The sequence below is a fragment of the Abrus precatorius genome, unplaced genomic scaffold (assembly GCF_003935025.1).
Source record: "Abrus precatorius isolate BTA unplaced genomic scaffold, Abrus_2018 Scaffold11, whole genome shotgun sequence".
Lineage (NCBI taxonomy): Eukaryota > Viridiplantae > Streptophyta > Magnoliopsida > Fabales > Fabaceae > Abrus > Abrus precatorius.
Window position 1 is genome coordinate 23,566,398 of NW_020874303.1, and position 16,983 is coordinate 23,583,380.

The window sequence follows — 16,983 nt, forward strand, 5'->3', positions numbered from 1 at the left end:
CTTTTTAATTTTTCCGAGTAAAAGAGTAAAGAAGGAGAAATTCTATTTACTATGCTCATTCAGCAACCGATGGTTACAGTTTCAATGTTTTCAACTGATCATTAAAAAATTTATTATAAAGAACTTTTGAATAATAATAATAATAATAAGAGATATCAAATTATACAAGGATAAATTATATCTATTTTTACACTGTTTAATAATATTTATTAGATAACTTATTATTAAAAAATAATTTGATTAAAATTTTTAAATACATAAATTATATTTATAAAAATTAATATCAATTCAAAATTATTTAATATTTTATTCATATAAATTAAAATTAATGTAATACATACTTTTAAAATATATAAAAATAAAAATCCTTTAATTACATTCTTATAATCTTTTAATTTTGAGAAAATTTAACATAAATAATTTAGATATTTTATAATTATAATTCAACAGTTAAATCAATAAAAATTATATTTTATGTTAAGTTATTAATTATGTAAGACTACATGTCTCTTACACCAATGTAATCATTCTTATATATAAAAACAATATTATATCTCCAATTTTCAATTTTAAAATTAAATATTAAATTTGACTTTAATTTTGAGAACTAATTTGTTTATTTATTTCTATTATAATTTATTACTCCATTATCATATATAATCAAATGTTTGTTTAAAGTATAATAAATATTTTACTATAATATAAATTTTTTCATTAAATTAATAATCGTAAATTTTTTATTATATATTAATTTAAATCAAATTATTTACTATTATGTACGAGTATAAATTCATAATAGGTAATAAAAATTAATTATTGAGCAAGTTTGTACTCCTTTTCGCAGTTCTAGAGTTGAGACTTTGTTTTGATTATTGTTTGTCTATTTTATTTAATTTTTAGAGTTATTTTTCCCACTTCTTCATATCTCTTTCTCTCTTTAATTATATTATATTCTTCAATTGTTATGTATAATCAATATTTATTTATTGTATAGTAAATTTTTTTATTGTAATATAAAATATTAAATCAATAATAAAAAATATTTATATGTTTTTTATAATTATTATATCACGAGGCGTACAAAATTAAAGTTTATATTTTATAATTTTATCTAGAGCCAATGAATAACTATTTTATTATATATATTAGTTTGAATACATAACAAATAATATAAATTAATTGTTCATAACGAATATTTTTTTTTCTTAATATGATATGTATATATATAATAATTTAATTTTGAATTTTCTATATTATAAACAAAAATTAAGAGTATTTTTTTTAATCTTAAGAAACTTTTATATAGTTTTTATAATAACAACAACAACAACAATAATAATAATAATAATATATTATTATTATTATTATTATTATTATTATTATTATTATTATATATTTCATCACAATATTTAACAAGTTTTTTATCTCTATTTTACAATTACATGATTGAGACTTTAAATTTGATTACTGTTTTATTCACTTTTTTATTTTTTCTTTTTCTTTGATTATAATATAAATATAATTATTACTACAATATAATATTATAATTATAATATTAAAACTTAAGTAAAAAATAAGATTGTAGAATATTTACTTATGATATAATAATTAATTTTTTTACTGCAATAAAAAGTTATATTAAATCTATGATCAAAACAGTTTTTTTATACACTTTAGTTTATTATAATTATTGAATTATAGAGTATAACAAATTATAGTTTAGATTTTTATGGATTTCTCTGCAACCAAAACAGTATGACACATGCATATTAAAATAGTTATTTTCTCGAATTACAAATTATAAAATTAATTCAAAATTTTTTATCACATTTTTATCCCATTTGAATTATTTTCTCTTTTCAACTATTGCATATATACATGCGTGTAATCAAAATAAAAGACGAATAATTATTATTATTATTATTATTATTATTATTATTATTATATATTTAAAGTATTATAATTTATGATAAAATATATATTTTTTGTGAAAAATAAATTAAAATATATTATAATTAATTAATTTATCAAAGAAATGTCTATTCTTAATACTTTATTTTTTATTTTTATTCTAAAAACAGTATTTTCTTTAAACACAATATGAATTAATTTTTTTATTTAAATTTTTATGGAAGAGAGAAGATAGCCCTTCAAATTATTTAAATTTATTTTCTTTCATTTATAATTAATTTATTTTTATATTATAAAGTTAATTGCATGACCATTTTAAAAAATGAATATTAAACAAATTATGATTATATATTTTATGTATTATTAATGTAATTTTTTACATTATAAATAATTAAAATATAAGATATATAAAATTTTAAAATAAGTATAAAAATTGATTATTTTTATTGATATATTAATTTTTAATTAAAGGAAAATATAAAAATATTTATGCTGTTATATTTTAATTAAATTCATAATTTATTTGTGAAAGATATTTTAAATTTAATTTTATTAATCCGTGGAAATTAAAACTAATTTGTCTAAAAAAACCTGCTATGAACAATTAAAGTAAACATCTTATATTAATATAATCACGTTACACACTATTTAATTTATATTTAATTAATCTGAAAAGTATGTTCCTCCAACACTGAAGGAGAGGACTAAATACACACAAATCATTAATTGCATTATCCTAAAAGAGTCACTCAAATCATTAGCAAAAGAATTTTAATAAGAAATTGTGATATTAATACAGATGATAAATTAGAGGAGAATTTACAGTTAAAAGAGGAGGAAGTGAACTGATTTTCGAGAATACAAACCAACATTTGATTAGATCAATTCCCCCTTTTTTTGTCCATTATTAATTCAGTTTACCTGATAATTTCTATATATCAACTCCCAAATGACAAAATCTGTCCTTGTTGGGATAGTGAAGTTTTGCTTTGATTAATCTTTTTCCTTGTCAAAATCAATGAGTGCACGGTTGTATCTCTTTAGATTACCAAGCATGATATTAAGTCATTAGATGAAAATTAACTAATTGCAAAAACTTGGACGTAATTCTAAAAGCTTTGAGTCAGCAGATCTTTTCTTTATATATACACACAAAGTAAAACGTTCTGGTCAATGCATTTGTTTCACACACGGAGTCAAATGTGAAATTGAATTTTGATACATAAATTATATTTTTATTTTTATAAATATGGTCAAATTTAGTTTTATATCTTTTTTTTTCTTAATCTTCATAAATTTTAAAACTTTTAAAAATACTTTTGGATAAGTTATGTTATTTGTCACCTTAGAATGGTTTGTATCATGATATGAGTAATTGTATGTTACATCATAAAAATTTATTAAATTTATAAAGATTAATCAATAAAAGAATTAAAACAAAATTTCTCATATTAATAAGAATTAAAAAGTATATTTAAGCCAACTTTAATTTTAAAGTTTGTCAGAATTAAAATAACAATTTTACGAGTTAATTCTATAAAATTATAATATAACTAATAATGATCCTTTCTAATTCCTAACACCTATTTTTTGAATCATAAGTCTTAACTTTATTTTCGTAATATTTAACTGTTTTTTCGACTTTATCACACTTATTATTATTATTATTATTATCATTATTATCACTTCAATTGTAAGGAATCTCATCACCACTCCTGTCACCTCCAATCATCATTATCTTGCCACCAATGCCAATGAATCGTTTTGTTTTGTTTTTTTTTTTAACTTGAGCAACATAATTCCACTCATGGCTACGCCTACTTAAAAACATCAGAATAAAATTGAACTTCAACTTCCAATTATAACCCTACACTTAAACTTTTTTTCAATAACCAAAACATAAAAGTTATTCCAATTCTATACACGAAACACACCCCAGTAGAAATTTGTTTATCTTCTTAATTAGAAGTGCTTGAAGTAACAAGGCTTTTCCTATAAAACAGAAAAGGCCTCAAATCACCGTCTATTATTATTTTTAGTACATGAAACGCATATTAGATCCACGTATATAAGGCCTTTGATGAACTCAAACCGCATTGATCAATAATCACCAATATTCCGAAAGGCCTCAACATAGCAAGTTTATTCTGCTAACTAATAGCATTCATATGTTATCCATTATAATAAAACTTTCTCATATTATTCCGATTCCTACTGTGCTTATGAGCTGACGCGACTTTTCTCCCCGTAGTTCATTCTACTTGTTTTTGCTTCCCGTCAATCAAACACTACAATCTGAAAGGGGTATCAATCTTTTCTTTATCAAAAGTTTCAAAAGTGAACATTAACTGCCCATAATAAGCCTAAATGGGTAGCAAGCAATCCTATCACTTTTAGGCTTCATGAGAGAGGGCATAACACAGATTTTCCTTTGTAATTGCAAGACATTTTAATTAATTTCAACATAGAGAAATATCAGAACGTGTGTACACTTAATGCCCGAAAAATCCTAAGCAGCCTTCTTCTGCTTGTACCTTCCAGCAGCAGCTATGTACACCAACATATTTAAGAAGCTAAGTCCAGCTAAAAGCCAGAAAAAGTAATCGAGATGACCCTCGTTCAAGTTATCTGGAATCCATCCAGGATTTCCACCTTGTGTAGTGAAGTAAGTTACTACAGTAAGAATGAAAGAGCTCAAGTAATTCCCAAGTGAAGTAGTCAGAAGCGACAATGCGCTACATAAGCTCCGCATAGCATCTGGAGATTGGTCATAGAAGAACTCAAGCTGCCCAACGAATGTGAATACTTCTGCTGCTCCCAATAAGAAATATTGAGGGACTTGCCAAAATATATTAAGGGGCACAGCAACAGGTTTATCAACCAGGTCAAAATCTTTTGCAAGCTGCAGACGCACAATCTCCACCACAGCAGCTGCAGACATGCACAGGACTGAAATAAAAAGCCCAATTCCCATTCTTTGCAATTCTGAAAAACCCCTCTCCTTGCCTGTAATTTTCCTTGCAATGGGAACAATAATCCTGTCATAGACGGGGACCCAAAAAATAACACTTATTACATCAAAACTTGAGAGGGAAGCTGGAGGAATGTTGAAGGAACCAACACTTGTATTCATCATTGTTCCTTGTTCCACAAACAATGTCGACATCTGAGCATAAACAGAAGCAAAAACGATCCCAGTAGCCCAAACTGGAAACATGCGGATCAAGATTTTCAATTCCTCCACCTGCGTCACAGTGCAGATTCTCCACTGGTTAGAATAGTCGCCACTTTTAGTCTCAGCATCAGACACTACAGCTGCTCTATCAAGGCACCTTCATTAAAAACAAAGGAAATGGAGTTTTAGAGAACAGCAAAACCTTGCTAATAATGTATTAAATCTTCTGAAGCAGATAAGGATACTTTAGGTCTTATCAATAATACAGAATAACAGATTATTAGCAGAGGATTTCTCAACTCATCAAAGACTTTCTAACAGAAAATTGTTAACACGCAATCTAATGTACAAAACTATCCCAACCAATAATATTCTTATTAAAAAAGGGAAAAGAAGCAAGAAAGCAATGAATTTTCCATTACCCTACTTGGAGGAGAAACCCTGACAAGACTCTGATATATTTGTTATCCCTCTTAAAAAATGATTAAATATAGCAAGGTCATCGTCGATGATATCCATCCAAGACATGCAAATAAATCTTGTAAAGTCATCCAAGACAAGAAATAAAAACTATCCACCTAATTAGCATTTTAAAACTATCATGTTTTTGTTGATTACTAACTAAAATTGAATTGGAAAATTTGTTCACAAATACCCTTTATACATCAAAATGCTACCAAAATTAGGGTAACCTAATTTGGTTCCTTTACTACTATAACATAAAAATGCACAGCTGTGGGAGAATCACACCTGAGATTACACTTTAACCATAGAACCAGAGAGATGTGGGGAAGGAAATTTGAGATATGAATTAAGAAATCCAAAAAGGAGGATAAGAAAGAAAGAGAAAAAGAAAGAATAATAGTAAACTGTTTACTAGTTACATTCTCAAACACAATTGGGTCTTCCTCTCATTCACTGGATAATATAACGATGATGGTTTAAGATACTCTAAAACTTGCTCATAAAAAAAATGGAAAATGTGCAGATCCATTGAAATGTTGGAGAATAATATGAATAAATCCATCAGAGAATGGATGTGTGTTCTCTCCAAAAAGTGCTCCTACTTTGATGATTGTGATAGCTACCATGTCTGACAAGGGGATGGATGTGTATGCATAACAAAAAAAAGTGACAGTCCAAGAGAAGAAAAAGAGATGCCACAAGGGTTATAGTAGGGGTGCCATCACATAAATAGTGTCATACGGAAATCACCTGACAAGCTTACATGGCCAGATAGTGTTGTGCTCTCTATAGTGCACTGCCAACAACAAATAAAGCCAGCTAATATTAGTTATCCTATCCCATCTGGCCTTATCTTGGGTGATAAACGAGGCCTAAAGGTCTAGCAATGCTGTAACTGGCCCGTAAGAGCCTAATGAACAACCTCTGTTTCCATGATGTAAAAACAGGGCTCGTTTACACCACATTACCCTTTACAAACTAATTTTGAATTTGGTTGAAAGACAAATTCAATGAGGCATAAGTTAACATGCATAATAAGATACACCTTTTCCTGTATTGTGACCATGTAAGCTAATAACACTCCAACAGTAAACACAAAGGAAGCAAAACAATTACCTTAGTTCATCACTATGCTCCAGTTTCCGACTTCCTTCAATTGCAGAGCTCTTGTCTGGTGTCTCATACAGGAGACTACTATCTTCAGGGACAACCAGATTCCGCTTCCGGACAGATGCTACCACAACTTGGCACATTCTTGTGAGAGGGCTTCCCCCTGGTTTTTGAAACCTGTAGAGGGGCGTGCCTATAAAGAAGCTTCCAATAGCTAGTCCCATAAATAAAGCAGGAATGCCAAATCCAAGGCCCCAGCCAGCATTTTCTTGAATCCACACAATAAAAGTGCTTGATACAAGGGCACCTATGTTGATAGAAAAGTAAAACCAGTTGAAAAAGGATCCCTTCTTAATCCTTTCCTGGGGATCAGTATCATCAAACTGATCTGCGCCAAAAGATGACACACATGGTTTTATACCACCAGTCCCAAGTGCAATCAGGTAGAGACCAAAGAAGAACACAGCATATTGTGCAGGAGTAGCTGGAGGGCATACAGAACCCAAACACTCTGCAGGCTTCAGTGCTGGAACTGATGCAGAAAGAGTCAATGTACACATCCCCTGCAAGAAATAGCCATTTTAAAGACCATAAAACAAAGCATGTAGGAGCAAAAGGCTCACAGAAAACAAAATGATGACAAAAAATACCAACATGCTGATACATACACCGCATGTTCCTTGTATTAACCCCATAACCTTTCAAATGTGATGATGCATTTGAAAATTTTATTCAGTACTCAAGAAATCCATAAAAGTTCCTCAGTTCCATGCTAAGAAAGTTAGAAGATGTCAAGTAGAAGCAGTGCAATGGAAGAAAGAAGTATATCAAGGGAGAGATGTGTGCAGAGAATTATTTGATTGGAAAAATAAAGCTATCTCAGTCTGTATTACTATGAAATAAATCATGGAGAAAATAGCAATTGTCCAGTATCGTCCCCAGTAAGCATCTGCCAAAACAGCTCCAATGAGAGGTGCAAGATAGCAAGTGCCTTGCCACGTGGTGACATTTCTTGCAGCAGAGACATTTCCTTCGTGCAGTCTGTGGGTAAGATAGGTAACAAGATTTGTCGCAATGCCATAGTACGCCAAACGTTCACAGCACTCATTCCCTGTGATTCACATTATATAAAAATGCGGTCAACCAAAAGTATTTTTAGATTGATAACAACAAATTAAAAAACTTACCTAAAATAAAGGGGCAAGCTTTCCAATTGCCAGTATTCTGCTTAAGAACAGGCCTCCCTTTAAAGTCAACTGAGCCATCTCCTGTGTATTGTTTGCGCTCTTCATCCTTTAGATATAAAACAACAAATTGATCATCATAGAGCCAAACACCAATTCTTTGCAAAGTTTCGACAGGAAGGTCAAGAAAGGCATCGACTATACTGAAATACTTCTTTGTTCCACATTTTAAATCTTGAAGATCACCATTTAACGCTTAACTACCAAGAACACGAAGGGGGAAAACATAGAAATGGACAATAAACTAAATAGTAGATTTGTACATCAAAGTGCCGTAATTGATATCGCTACAATGTCAAGATTCGATTGTGAGTTGTGACTGAAATTTTTTTTTTTTCCAAATCAAGTAACATAATTTTAGACCAAAAAGGATTGACAACAAAAACATTTAACTTAACCAATTCACGTCTATTTTAAAACTAGAAATCATAAAAAGTGAAAACGGATCATTGAGGGCCAATAAGAAAATGGTTGAAGTACAGAGAATTGAATGAAACATAAATGAAATCTCTCCAATTAAAACAAACAAACTCCACCAACCAAAATGAAAACAATAAAAAGGGCAGCGAAAGCTTCATATTATTTTATTTGCAAAGCCAAATGAGATGGTTGACCAAAACCAAACTTAAACAGGATTCATCATTCACCCTTACAAATTCAGAAACTCCCCTCAATAATAAATTAGAAATATTGAGAACCTAGGGAGAGTAAGAATGCTCTTACGAGGTGACTGACCTGAAGAAGAGCCTCTTCAGCGAGCGACAAATCATGCTCAATGGAACCCATCACTCGTTCCTACGAAAAGAGAGTGAGAGAAACGGTGCAATTTAAGGATAATAAAAAAACAAATATCCTCGAAATGCTCAAGAAACGCCACAATTGTTTTGTGTTGCTTGCAAGTTGCAAATCAAATGGAGTTTGTACGACAGAGACGTAACTTGCAGGCAGAATAAAGAATGCCAGAGAGAGAGAGAGAGAGAGAGATGAAGGTCTTCCAATAAGGTGAGCAAACCAAGAGAAGAAGCAAGCTCAAATGTCTCTGATTTATCTTTTTCGCTTGAAACAACAAACTTTCTTAACGACTTGTCGTTTTGTTCAACAAATGAAATGTTCTCAAGTTTTGTTTTGTCTTAATCGAACGCAAGTTCTGCATCACTAAAAGGCCCAATCAATAAAAGATTACGGTGAGGCGGTATATGGGTGGGTCATGTTACTCTTGGGCCATTTAATTTGGGTCCGTGGGCTTATACTGGTCTCTCTCTCTCTCTCTCTCTCTCTCTCTCTCTCTCTCTATACACATACACACCAATACATTTCGAGCAGGGACTGGTCAAACTTTAAAACATCGAACATGTGTGAAGGGATGGGAGTTTAAAGTTAAGTTTAATACGTAATCGTTTTGGGCTTTCTTTAAAAGGCATGGAGGGTATGTTTGTACACATAATTTAATTAAGTATTTATTTAATTTTTTTTACATAAGAGTTTAAAATATATATTTTATTGAATAAATAAATAATTTAATTTAATAAATTATATATATATTATTTTTATAAGCTGTCTTGTTATAATAAGTATTTTAAATAGTTGTTAAATATGTTTCATATTATTATACAGTAAATATATTCCGTTTGCATTTTTAATAAAATACGGGTTGTCTAGTACCGGCCCTTCAAATATGAGAAAGAAAAAAGTCGCCTTACTCGGTTAGTCATATGAGGAGACTATTCAAATATTTGTTAAAATTATATGAATACGATATTTTTATTTTTATTTTTATTTTTATTTTTTATTAATTGTTGAATTTTAAAATACTAATATTTTAGTGACTAAAATAAATTATATTTTATAAAATTAAAAAATAAACCACTGTGTATATAGTTTTAAGAGCTAATGTAATATTTTTTCATCTTATATGTTGACCATTAGTCATTATTAATATTGTCGTCTAAGCTTAAGAATGAGAGTGAAAATATGATTGTGTTAAATACTAATATGATTGTGTTAAATATGATTGGATATATAACCATATTTTTTTTCATGGCCATTGTGATAAACCCCAAGCAAACTGTCTGAACGTTGACCTTTAACCATGCTGAACTTTTCGTTGTGAAGGCTTGCTAGTTAGTCTCAAGACATTTATAAATATGATCTCATAGCTTACCATAAACATCAATATCCATTTGGTCAATGGTCAGCGCTAGATTAATATTTTTGCAGTTAAAGCCTAAAGGAGACCAAAGGGATATTTTCAACTCATTAGATCTAATCTGAGCATGCTTAAAAATTATACAATCTAATAACGCGGTTCAGTACCTAATTCTTCTGAGCATTTTGTCCAAATACGAAAAATAAAAATCAGCTAACAGAAATTAGTAACCGAGGACAATTAATTACAGGGCCTCCACAGGTTTACAGGCAAAGATCTTTGATACAATGCATTCATTGATTTACGTTTAGTTTTAATAAGATTCTAGAAAAATTCATTTAAAAATTTTATTCCACGTGATTTAATAATGGATAAATCAAAACAGTGGATAAATCAAGCAATCCATCCCCATTACGAAAAAAATAAAAAATAAAAAAATTCAACTAATAATGGGAAAATTGACATAAAAAGTTGACAAGTTCCAAATCTTGACAATTTTTTTTTTATTTTTAATCGCTCAAAATATGTCATTTTTTAAACTTTATGATTTTATTTTTAATCTAAAAATTATAAAAATATCATATGCTTTAAACCTATAATAAGTGATTAAAGTTACATAATTTTTGTTAAATATAATTAGAATAAAAAATAAAAGTTTTATAAAAATTAGAATGAAAAGTCAAGTTTTAAAAATCAAAACATATTTAAAAATTTATAGTACAGATTAATACAAAACAAAGGAGAGGTGGATAAAAATTATTTGAATCGGGGAAAACTGTTTTGGTTACATTTGAAGATGAGTTAATGGGAAGAGGAGAAAATCAGAGCATGTTGAAAATGTTATTTGAAATTGTTAACGAGTCTTGAGTTCTTACTTTCAATGCTTGACGTTGACGAAGAGGGTTTCTTTTTTACTTTTCATAAGACTTTTTCCCCCTGGTTTTGCCTTCCTCCTCTTCTCCTTCCCAGTATTTCTGTTCCCTTTTCTACGGCACAAACGAAACCAACTTGTTAATCAAGTTTCTCCAAAGGTTAGTCCAACAACTACGTAATGATTGTGTAAAAGTTAAACGGTAATCTAATTCAAAGTGTTTTGTGGAATTTAGTGAATTTATAAATGAGCTATATACGATGCGTAGAAGTGAGAGTTTTCTAAGGGTTTTGATTACCAGTACCAACCATTGCATAGACGTCTCGATAAATGTGATACAGTGAGCGAAAGGAAACCAGATGGAGCGTAGGATGACAAGTTTGTAACAAAACCATGAGCTCCTTATTTTGCCCTTTGGAAATTCAGATTCTCCATTCTTCTCGAGACCAACTCAAACCTTCTTCCCAAAACTGCAGCTTAATGTGTAACTAGGAAAAACTATAGCTATTCTTTGCAGTAGGTAGAATCATTATGTGTAGTATTTTTGTTTTAAATATTTAAACTTGAAACTACGGGTTAACTTACTAAAATAATAAAGTATTTTAAGTGTTGTGCTTTTTATTTACTTTAATAAATATAAAAAAAAAACTCATTTTCACGTGTACACTTTAAGCAAAGCCTTAATCGGAGTAAATGTTCTCTGGGAGTCTTCTCTCCATTTTTTTTGGGTTTATAATTAACCAACTTCCCCCGAAATGAGTCACTTACTGTTGGCGGATTCCATGGGCTTCTTTTGTTTTTGTTTTTACTTTCTTCTAAGACTACATGTTATGTTTAGATTATTAAGTTAATTTACATTTTTTAATGATAATAAAATGAATTGAGCATATAATATTAATTAATTTTTTAAAATTAAAATTGATTTATGTTTCTCAACCTATAAAATTTTTATATGAGGGTTTTTTTAAATAGTATATATAAATTGACTTTTTATAAGTATCGGTTAAAAAGTTTATGGAATTGACTTTTAATTAATTGTAAGTATATGTTTGGTTTCGTTTATTTTAAAAATATTTATTTGTTTTTAACAACTGTAAAAAAAATAAAAATAAAAATTTTTAAAAATTAATCTAAACATGCCGTATGTTAGGTGTGAAATCAATTTCATGCCAGTCGTCGTAAATGAGCTTCGAATTTCGAATCATGGATGGACGGCAACTGAAAGTCCGTTCACGTGAAACCCGGTTTACCAACGCTTATAGGTTGTTAGTAGCTAGTTTTGAGAAACCATAAAAATGCAATTTTTAACATATTTTTTACTAATTAAAATTATAAAAATTATGCAAGTCTTATTCTTAATTTAATATTTCTTTATATTTTTAGTAAATTAAGAGTAATAAATAATAAACCAATAATGAAATTTGCATAATTTTTAATAAATTTTAATGAATAATTAAAACCATGATATTATTAATACTTTTTTCTGCATGTTTTGTAAATTATTATTATTATTATTATGAAATTATGTATACGATCTAATATAAAGGCATAATATCTACCCGCAAAAGCTGAGGATTCTATATGCGTTTTGTTGAGTTCATTTTAAAATTTCTAAACGTTTTTAAAGAAATTAAAATGATTAACTCTAAAAAAAAAGATGTTTCCAAACGCTTACCTTTGATGAATCCAAACTTTTGATTTTTCTTTTCATGATTAAAAACAATATTAAAAAATTGTGCTAAAAAGTCTTTTAACCATTTCATTGTATTTTGAAAGAAGTATATCCGAAAACGAATTTAATTGTGTTATGATATAAATAAATAGTAATGTATTTTACTAAAATAATTTTTTTAATTTATATTTGTCAAGGAATGTCAAAAAGAAAAGAAAAGGTAAAAAAATTAAATAAAGTTTAACAAATATTATCATGCTAGTTGTGTATTGTGAGTATTTTAAAATTAAAAATCTAAATTTAAAAATATAAATCCATGATATAAGACTTTTAAATTTGAGGAGAACATATTACACTCTTACCACCTTGTGGTTGAAAGGGGAGGCTAATATTAAAAGGAAAGAAAAAAGTAGTTTTTCCTTCTGATTTATATATAAATAAATAAATTTAGTTATTGTAAAATTGTATTAAAAATGTTTGAAAATATAAGAACGCGCAAATAACTTTCTTGCGTTTCATTCTCTAGAAAATAATGAGAAAAGGAAAAAGCTATGAAGAGAGTTTCAAAGTCTTGTGGCACATGTAATTAATCCAGGCAGAGAAAATTCGCAAGGCGAGAACGATTCTCCCCTTCCGAGTTCTGACTTCTGACCCACCTACTATAAATACCACAACGTGCCTCTTCAACCCTCCTCATCAAACATCCAAACAAACAATACCTTACAAACTCTTTGTTCTCTCTCTCTCTCCTGTCTCCAATATCAACAACATATCATACACACTTCACCATGGTTTTTCCAAAACCACCTTCTGAGTCTGACCTCTTTCTCCACCATTCCAACTTTGCTTCCCCTTATGCCACGGACTCTCTTCCTAGGTATATTTAATTTGCTTTTCATACTTATTCATGCCTTTGATTTTATTTTGTTTCTGCGATGTTAATGTTAGTTTAGAAGCACGTTGAAATACTTGCAAACGTAAATCCAACTCTACTGTAATTGATCAAGTTTTTTGGTGATGTAGGTTCTGCATGCCGGAGAACTCGATGCCCAAGGAAGCTGCATACCAGAACATACACGATGAACTGCAGCTTGATGCCATTCCAAAGCTGAACCTGGCTTCCTTTGTCACCACATCCATGGAGGAAGAGTGCAACAAGCTAATAATGGAATCCATCAACAAGAACTATGTCGACATGGACGAGTATCCTGTCACCACTGACCTTCACGTACTTTCTCATCTTCTCATATACCTGCATATATTGGACTCTGCACATGTTTTTCAATTCTTTTTAAGAAATTATTATTATTATTATTATTATTATTATTATTTTCCTAAAATAAACTGAAACAATATGAGTTCTGTTCATCTTAACTGAATATAACATACCATTTGTACCATTACGATATTTATAAGATTTGACTGATTAAATTTGAGTTCAGTGAAAATCTCGAAGTTCAAACCACAAAAAATGTTTATTTTGTTCTTACGTGGTTGCTTAATATTATATAATTATTTTTATATTGGAGGCTGCTGCTCTTTTCTTATTGGAAAATCTAGGCCGTCCCCCAAAAGAGGAAGAATCTTCCTTTTGAATCCTAGTATTTTGGAACATGAAAGAGATATTATCTTTGTTATTTTAATCCCCTCACTTATAGTTTTCCTGGTGTTGTACTTTTTTTGGAACAGAACCGGTGCGTGAACATGATAGCACGTTTGTTCCATGCTGAAATTGGAGAAAATGAGACTGCAGTTGGAGCTGGAACCGTTGGATCCTCAGAGGCCATAATGCTGGCGGGTCTTGCATTCAAGAAGAAGTGGCAGAACAAGCGGAAGGCAGAGGGAAAACCCTATGATAAGCCCAACTTGGTCACTGGTTCCAATGTGCAGGTATTCATTTCGGGTTCCCATCGTTAAACTTTGGCATCCCTCGAACGTTAAGAGTCCCTCCCATTGTCACATTTTTGTCCCGTTAATTGAGAATGTAGCATTATGTCAGATGGATCTAGTCCCATCTCAGATCACCTTTAAATGGGCGATTACAATTATTTTGAGATTTTGACCCACAAAATATTGGCCATGTAAATCAGCAGTTACGTACTATGGTTGCTTAACTATTCATTCCCAAATTTGATTGTATTTTCCACCAAATATTGTATGAGAATCATTTTGCCATAAAATAAATATATTGATTTTTGAATTATTATCGATGCTGAATTGCTAATCAGTGGTATAGGATTGAATTAAAGATATAATAGAATTATGAGTTATTTATAATTGATACTCGTTTTGCATAATTTATATGTGCAGGTATGTTGGGAGAAATTTGCTAGGTATTTTGAGGTGGAGTTAAGGGAAGTGGAGGTGAGGGAAGGGTATTACGTGATGGACCCTGCCAAAGCCGTTGAACTGGTAGATGAGAACACTATCTGTGTGGCTGCAATCCTGGGTTCAACTTATAATGGAGAGTTCGAAGATGTCAAGCTCTTAAATGACCTACTGATGGAAAAAAACAAGCAAACTGGGTAAGTAATGTTCCACTAATTAGCTCTCGAGTCTTCTCCAATTCAAATATTTTTACCTGTAGCTTTCCTTTACCCTGTAATAATTAATTTGCTTTACTTGTCATATTATAGATGGGATACGCCTATTCATGTTGATGCCGCTAGTGGTGGCTTTATTGCTCCTTTCCTTTATCCAGAGCTAGAATGGGATTTCAGACTCCCATTGGTGAAAAGCATTAATGTTAGTGGCCACAAGTATGGTCTTGTTTATGCGGGAATTGGTTGGGTTATATGGAGGACCAAGGAAGACTTGCCAGAGGACCTTGTCTTCCACATTAATTACCTCGGAGCTGACCAACCCACCTTCACCCTCAATTTTTCTAAAGGTAATCACAAACTATATTTCTTGATGCTTGATTACTTAACACTTGCTTATACCATTGAGTTAATTACGTTATTGTATAAGCCTAAAATTGACTTGCACTTGCAGGTTCTAGTCAGATCATTGCTCAATATTATCAACTAATTCGCCTTGGCCAAGAGGTGAGTCTATAATTATATTATAAAATAATATTTGTAATATAAGTACATGTATAGAAAAAACGATTATTTTTTCAGTTCAACATGTGTCTGATGTTACATTACATGCTCTCATTTGACTTACTAGGGGTACCGGAGCATAATGGAGAACTGCAGAGAAAATGCAATGTTGCTGAAGGAACGGCTGGAGAATAATGGACGCTTCAACATACTCTCAAAAGACGATGGTGTTCCTGTGGTGGCATTTTCTCTCAAGGACAGGACCAAGTACGACGAGTACAAGATATCAGAGATGTTGAGGCGCCACGGTTGGATCGTTCCGGCTTATCCAATGCCACCAGCAGCTCAACACATCAACGTGCTGCGCGTGGTGATAAGGGCAGAGTTTTCACGCACCCTTGCTGAACGGCTTGTGCTTGACATAGAAAATGTGGTGCATGAGCTTGAAAAGGTTCTTCCCCCCAAAGAAGTGACCAATATTAAGGAAGAGAAGAAGGCCTTGGTTGACACTGGGGTCAAGAAGACTGCACTGGAAGCACATAGGGAAATCATTGCTCAAGAATCCAATAAGCGTCAGAAAATCATGGCTGCTTAGCTAGGGAGGGTTACGTCTCACTGAGACAATTAAATAAGGAGCCTTCACTACTTGTTCTAACTCCATCAATACTCGAGTCTTAACTATATTTGCTTTATTTTTTTTTTTCCGAAAAATTTTGTGCAAATCGTATAGTTTATTTCATTATTTGTTTTGTTCGATTTCTTCAAAATCGATGTCGATTGAGATATATGTAATCGATAATGTTGTATTACATTTTTGAACGTTTTACCACAGTGATTTTATTATGAAAGTTCGGCTGTTGTTGTTATTATACTATTAAGTGCATCTAACAGTATCAGTGTCTTTTTTTATTCTATCAGCAAAAGGATAATTCAAATAGGATAAAAGGGATACTCCAACCCAATGTCTAGTTCATATAAATTGCAATGCTTATTCACCAAAAAAATAAAATAAAAATTGCAATGCTTTCAAACAGAACGTAGGTTCTTTTAGCCAATCATAAAAAGAAAATTTGAAATAAGCTCACTGATTCATATTTTTAATTTAAACTTCATTAAATAATATTTTGATTTTAATCTAACTGCCTGTGTAATTATTCAGTACACATAACATTTTGTTCAACCGAGACAAGTTATTTCACGGTATAAAAGTAATCCTTAGAATTTTATACAAAATTAATCAAATTCAATTCTATGTACGTAAAATTATCCAATAAACGATGTATTATATACTTAGGCTTGATTAACAACTAAAAAAAAACACGATCAACTGATTCTTTGAATTGAT

General features: G+C 30.3%; 2 protein-coding genes across 4 annotated transcripts; one reads left to right on the plus strand and one right to left on the minus strand.

Moving 5' to 3' along the window:
• Positions 1-3,994: 3,994 nt before the first annotated feature.
• Positions 3,995-8,969, minus strand: LOC113854002 (protein NRT1/ PTR FAMILY 8.3-like). 3 transcript variants are annotated; one of them, XM_027484776.1, is made up of 5 exons: positions 8,641-8,969; positions 7,849-7,954; positions 7,555-7,772; positions 6,668-7,224; positions 3,995-5,243 (listed from the first exon to the last, which is right to left on the minus strand). In XM_027484776.1, the coding sequence occupies exons 1-5, from the start codon at positions 8,689-8,691 to the stop codon at positions 4,421-4,423; spliced, it is 1,755 nt and encodes a 584-aa protein (XP_027340577.1). In that variant the 5' UTR covers positions 8,692-8,969; the 3' UTR covers positions 3,995-4,420. The 3 variants fall into 3 exon arrangements, with proteins under 3 accessions (XP_027340577.1, XP_027340576.1, XP_027340578.1); XM_027484775.1 differs by having other exon boundaries at positions 4,034-5,243; positions 8,629-8,905; XM_027484777.1 differs by having other exon boundaries at positions 4,380-5,226; positions 6,744-7,224; positions 8,641-8,905.
• A 4,343-nt stretch (positions 8,970-13,312) lies between these two features.
• LOC113854213 (glutamate decarboxylase 1-like) lies at positions 13,313-16,337 on the plus strand. The gene is made up of 7 exons (XM_027485104.1): positions 13,313-13,471; positions 13,618-13,822; positions 14,284-14,484; positions 14,905-15,119; positions 15,231-15,484; positions 15,589-15,641; positions 15,766-16,337. The coding sequence occupies exons 1-7, from the start codon at positions 13,383-13,385 to the stop codon at positions 16,231-16,233; spliced, it is 1,485 nt and encodes a 494-aa protein (XP_027340905.1). The 5' UTR covers positions 13,313-13,382; the 3' UTR covers positions 16,234-16,337.
• The last annotated feature ends 646 nt before the right edge of the window (positions 16,338-16,983 follow it).

Bases quoted from the DNA above. Each gene is read 5' to 3' on its own strand.
- LOC113854002 (XM_027484775.1), bottom strand. From the start codon at position 8,691: ATGGGTTCCATTGAGCATGATTTGTCGCTCGCTGAAGAGGCTCTTCTT. The intron at 7,955-8,628 runs GTAAGAGCATTC...TTATATCTAAAG, and splicing joins TTCTTCAGGTCAGTCACCTC to GATGAAGAGCGCAAACAATA. The intron at 5,244-6,667 runs GTAATTGTTTTG...TTTTTAATGAAG, and splicing joins GAGCATAGTGATGAACTAAG to GTGCCTTGATAGAGCAGCTG.
- LOC113854213 (XM_027485104.1), top strand. From the start codon at position 13,383: ATGGTTTTTCCAAAACCACCTTCTGAGTCTGACCTCTTTCTCCACCAT. The intron at 14,485-14,904 runs GTATTCATTTCG...TTATATGTGCAG, and splicing joins TCACTGGTTCCAATGTGCAG to GTATGTTGGGAGAAATTTGC. The intron at 15,642-15,765 runs GTGAGTCTATAA...TTGACTTACTAG, and splicing joins TAATTCGCCTTGGCCAAGAG to GGGTACCGGAGCATAATGGA.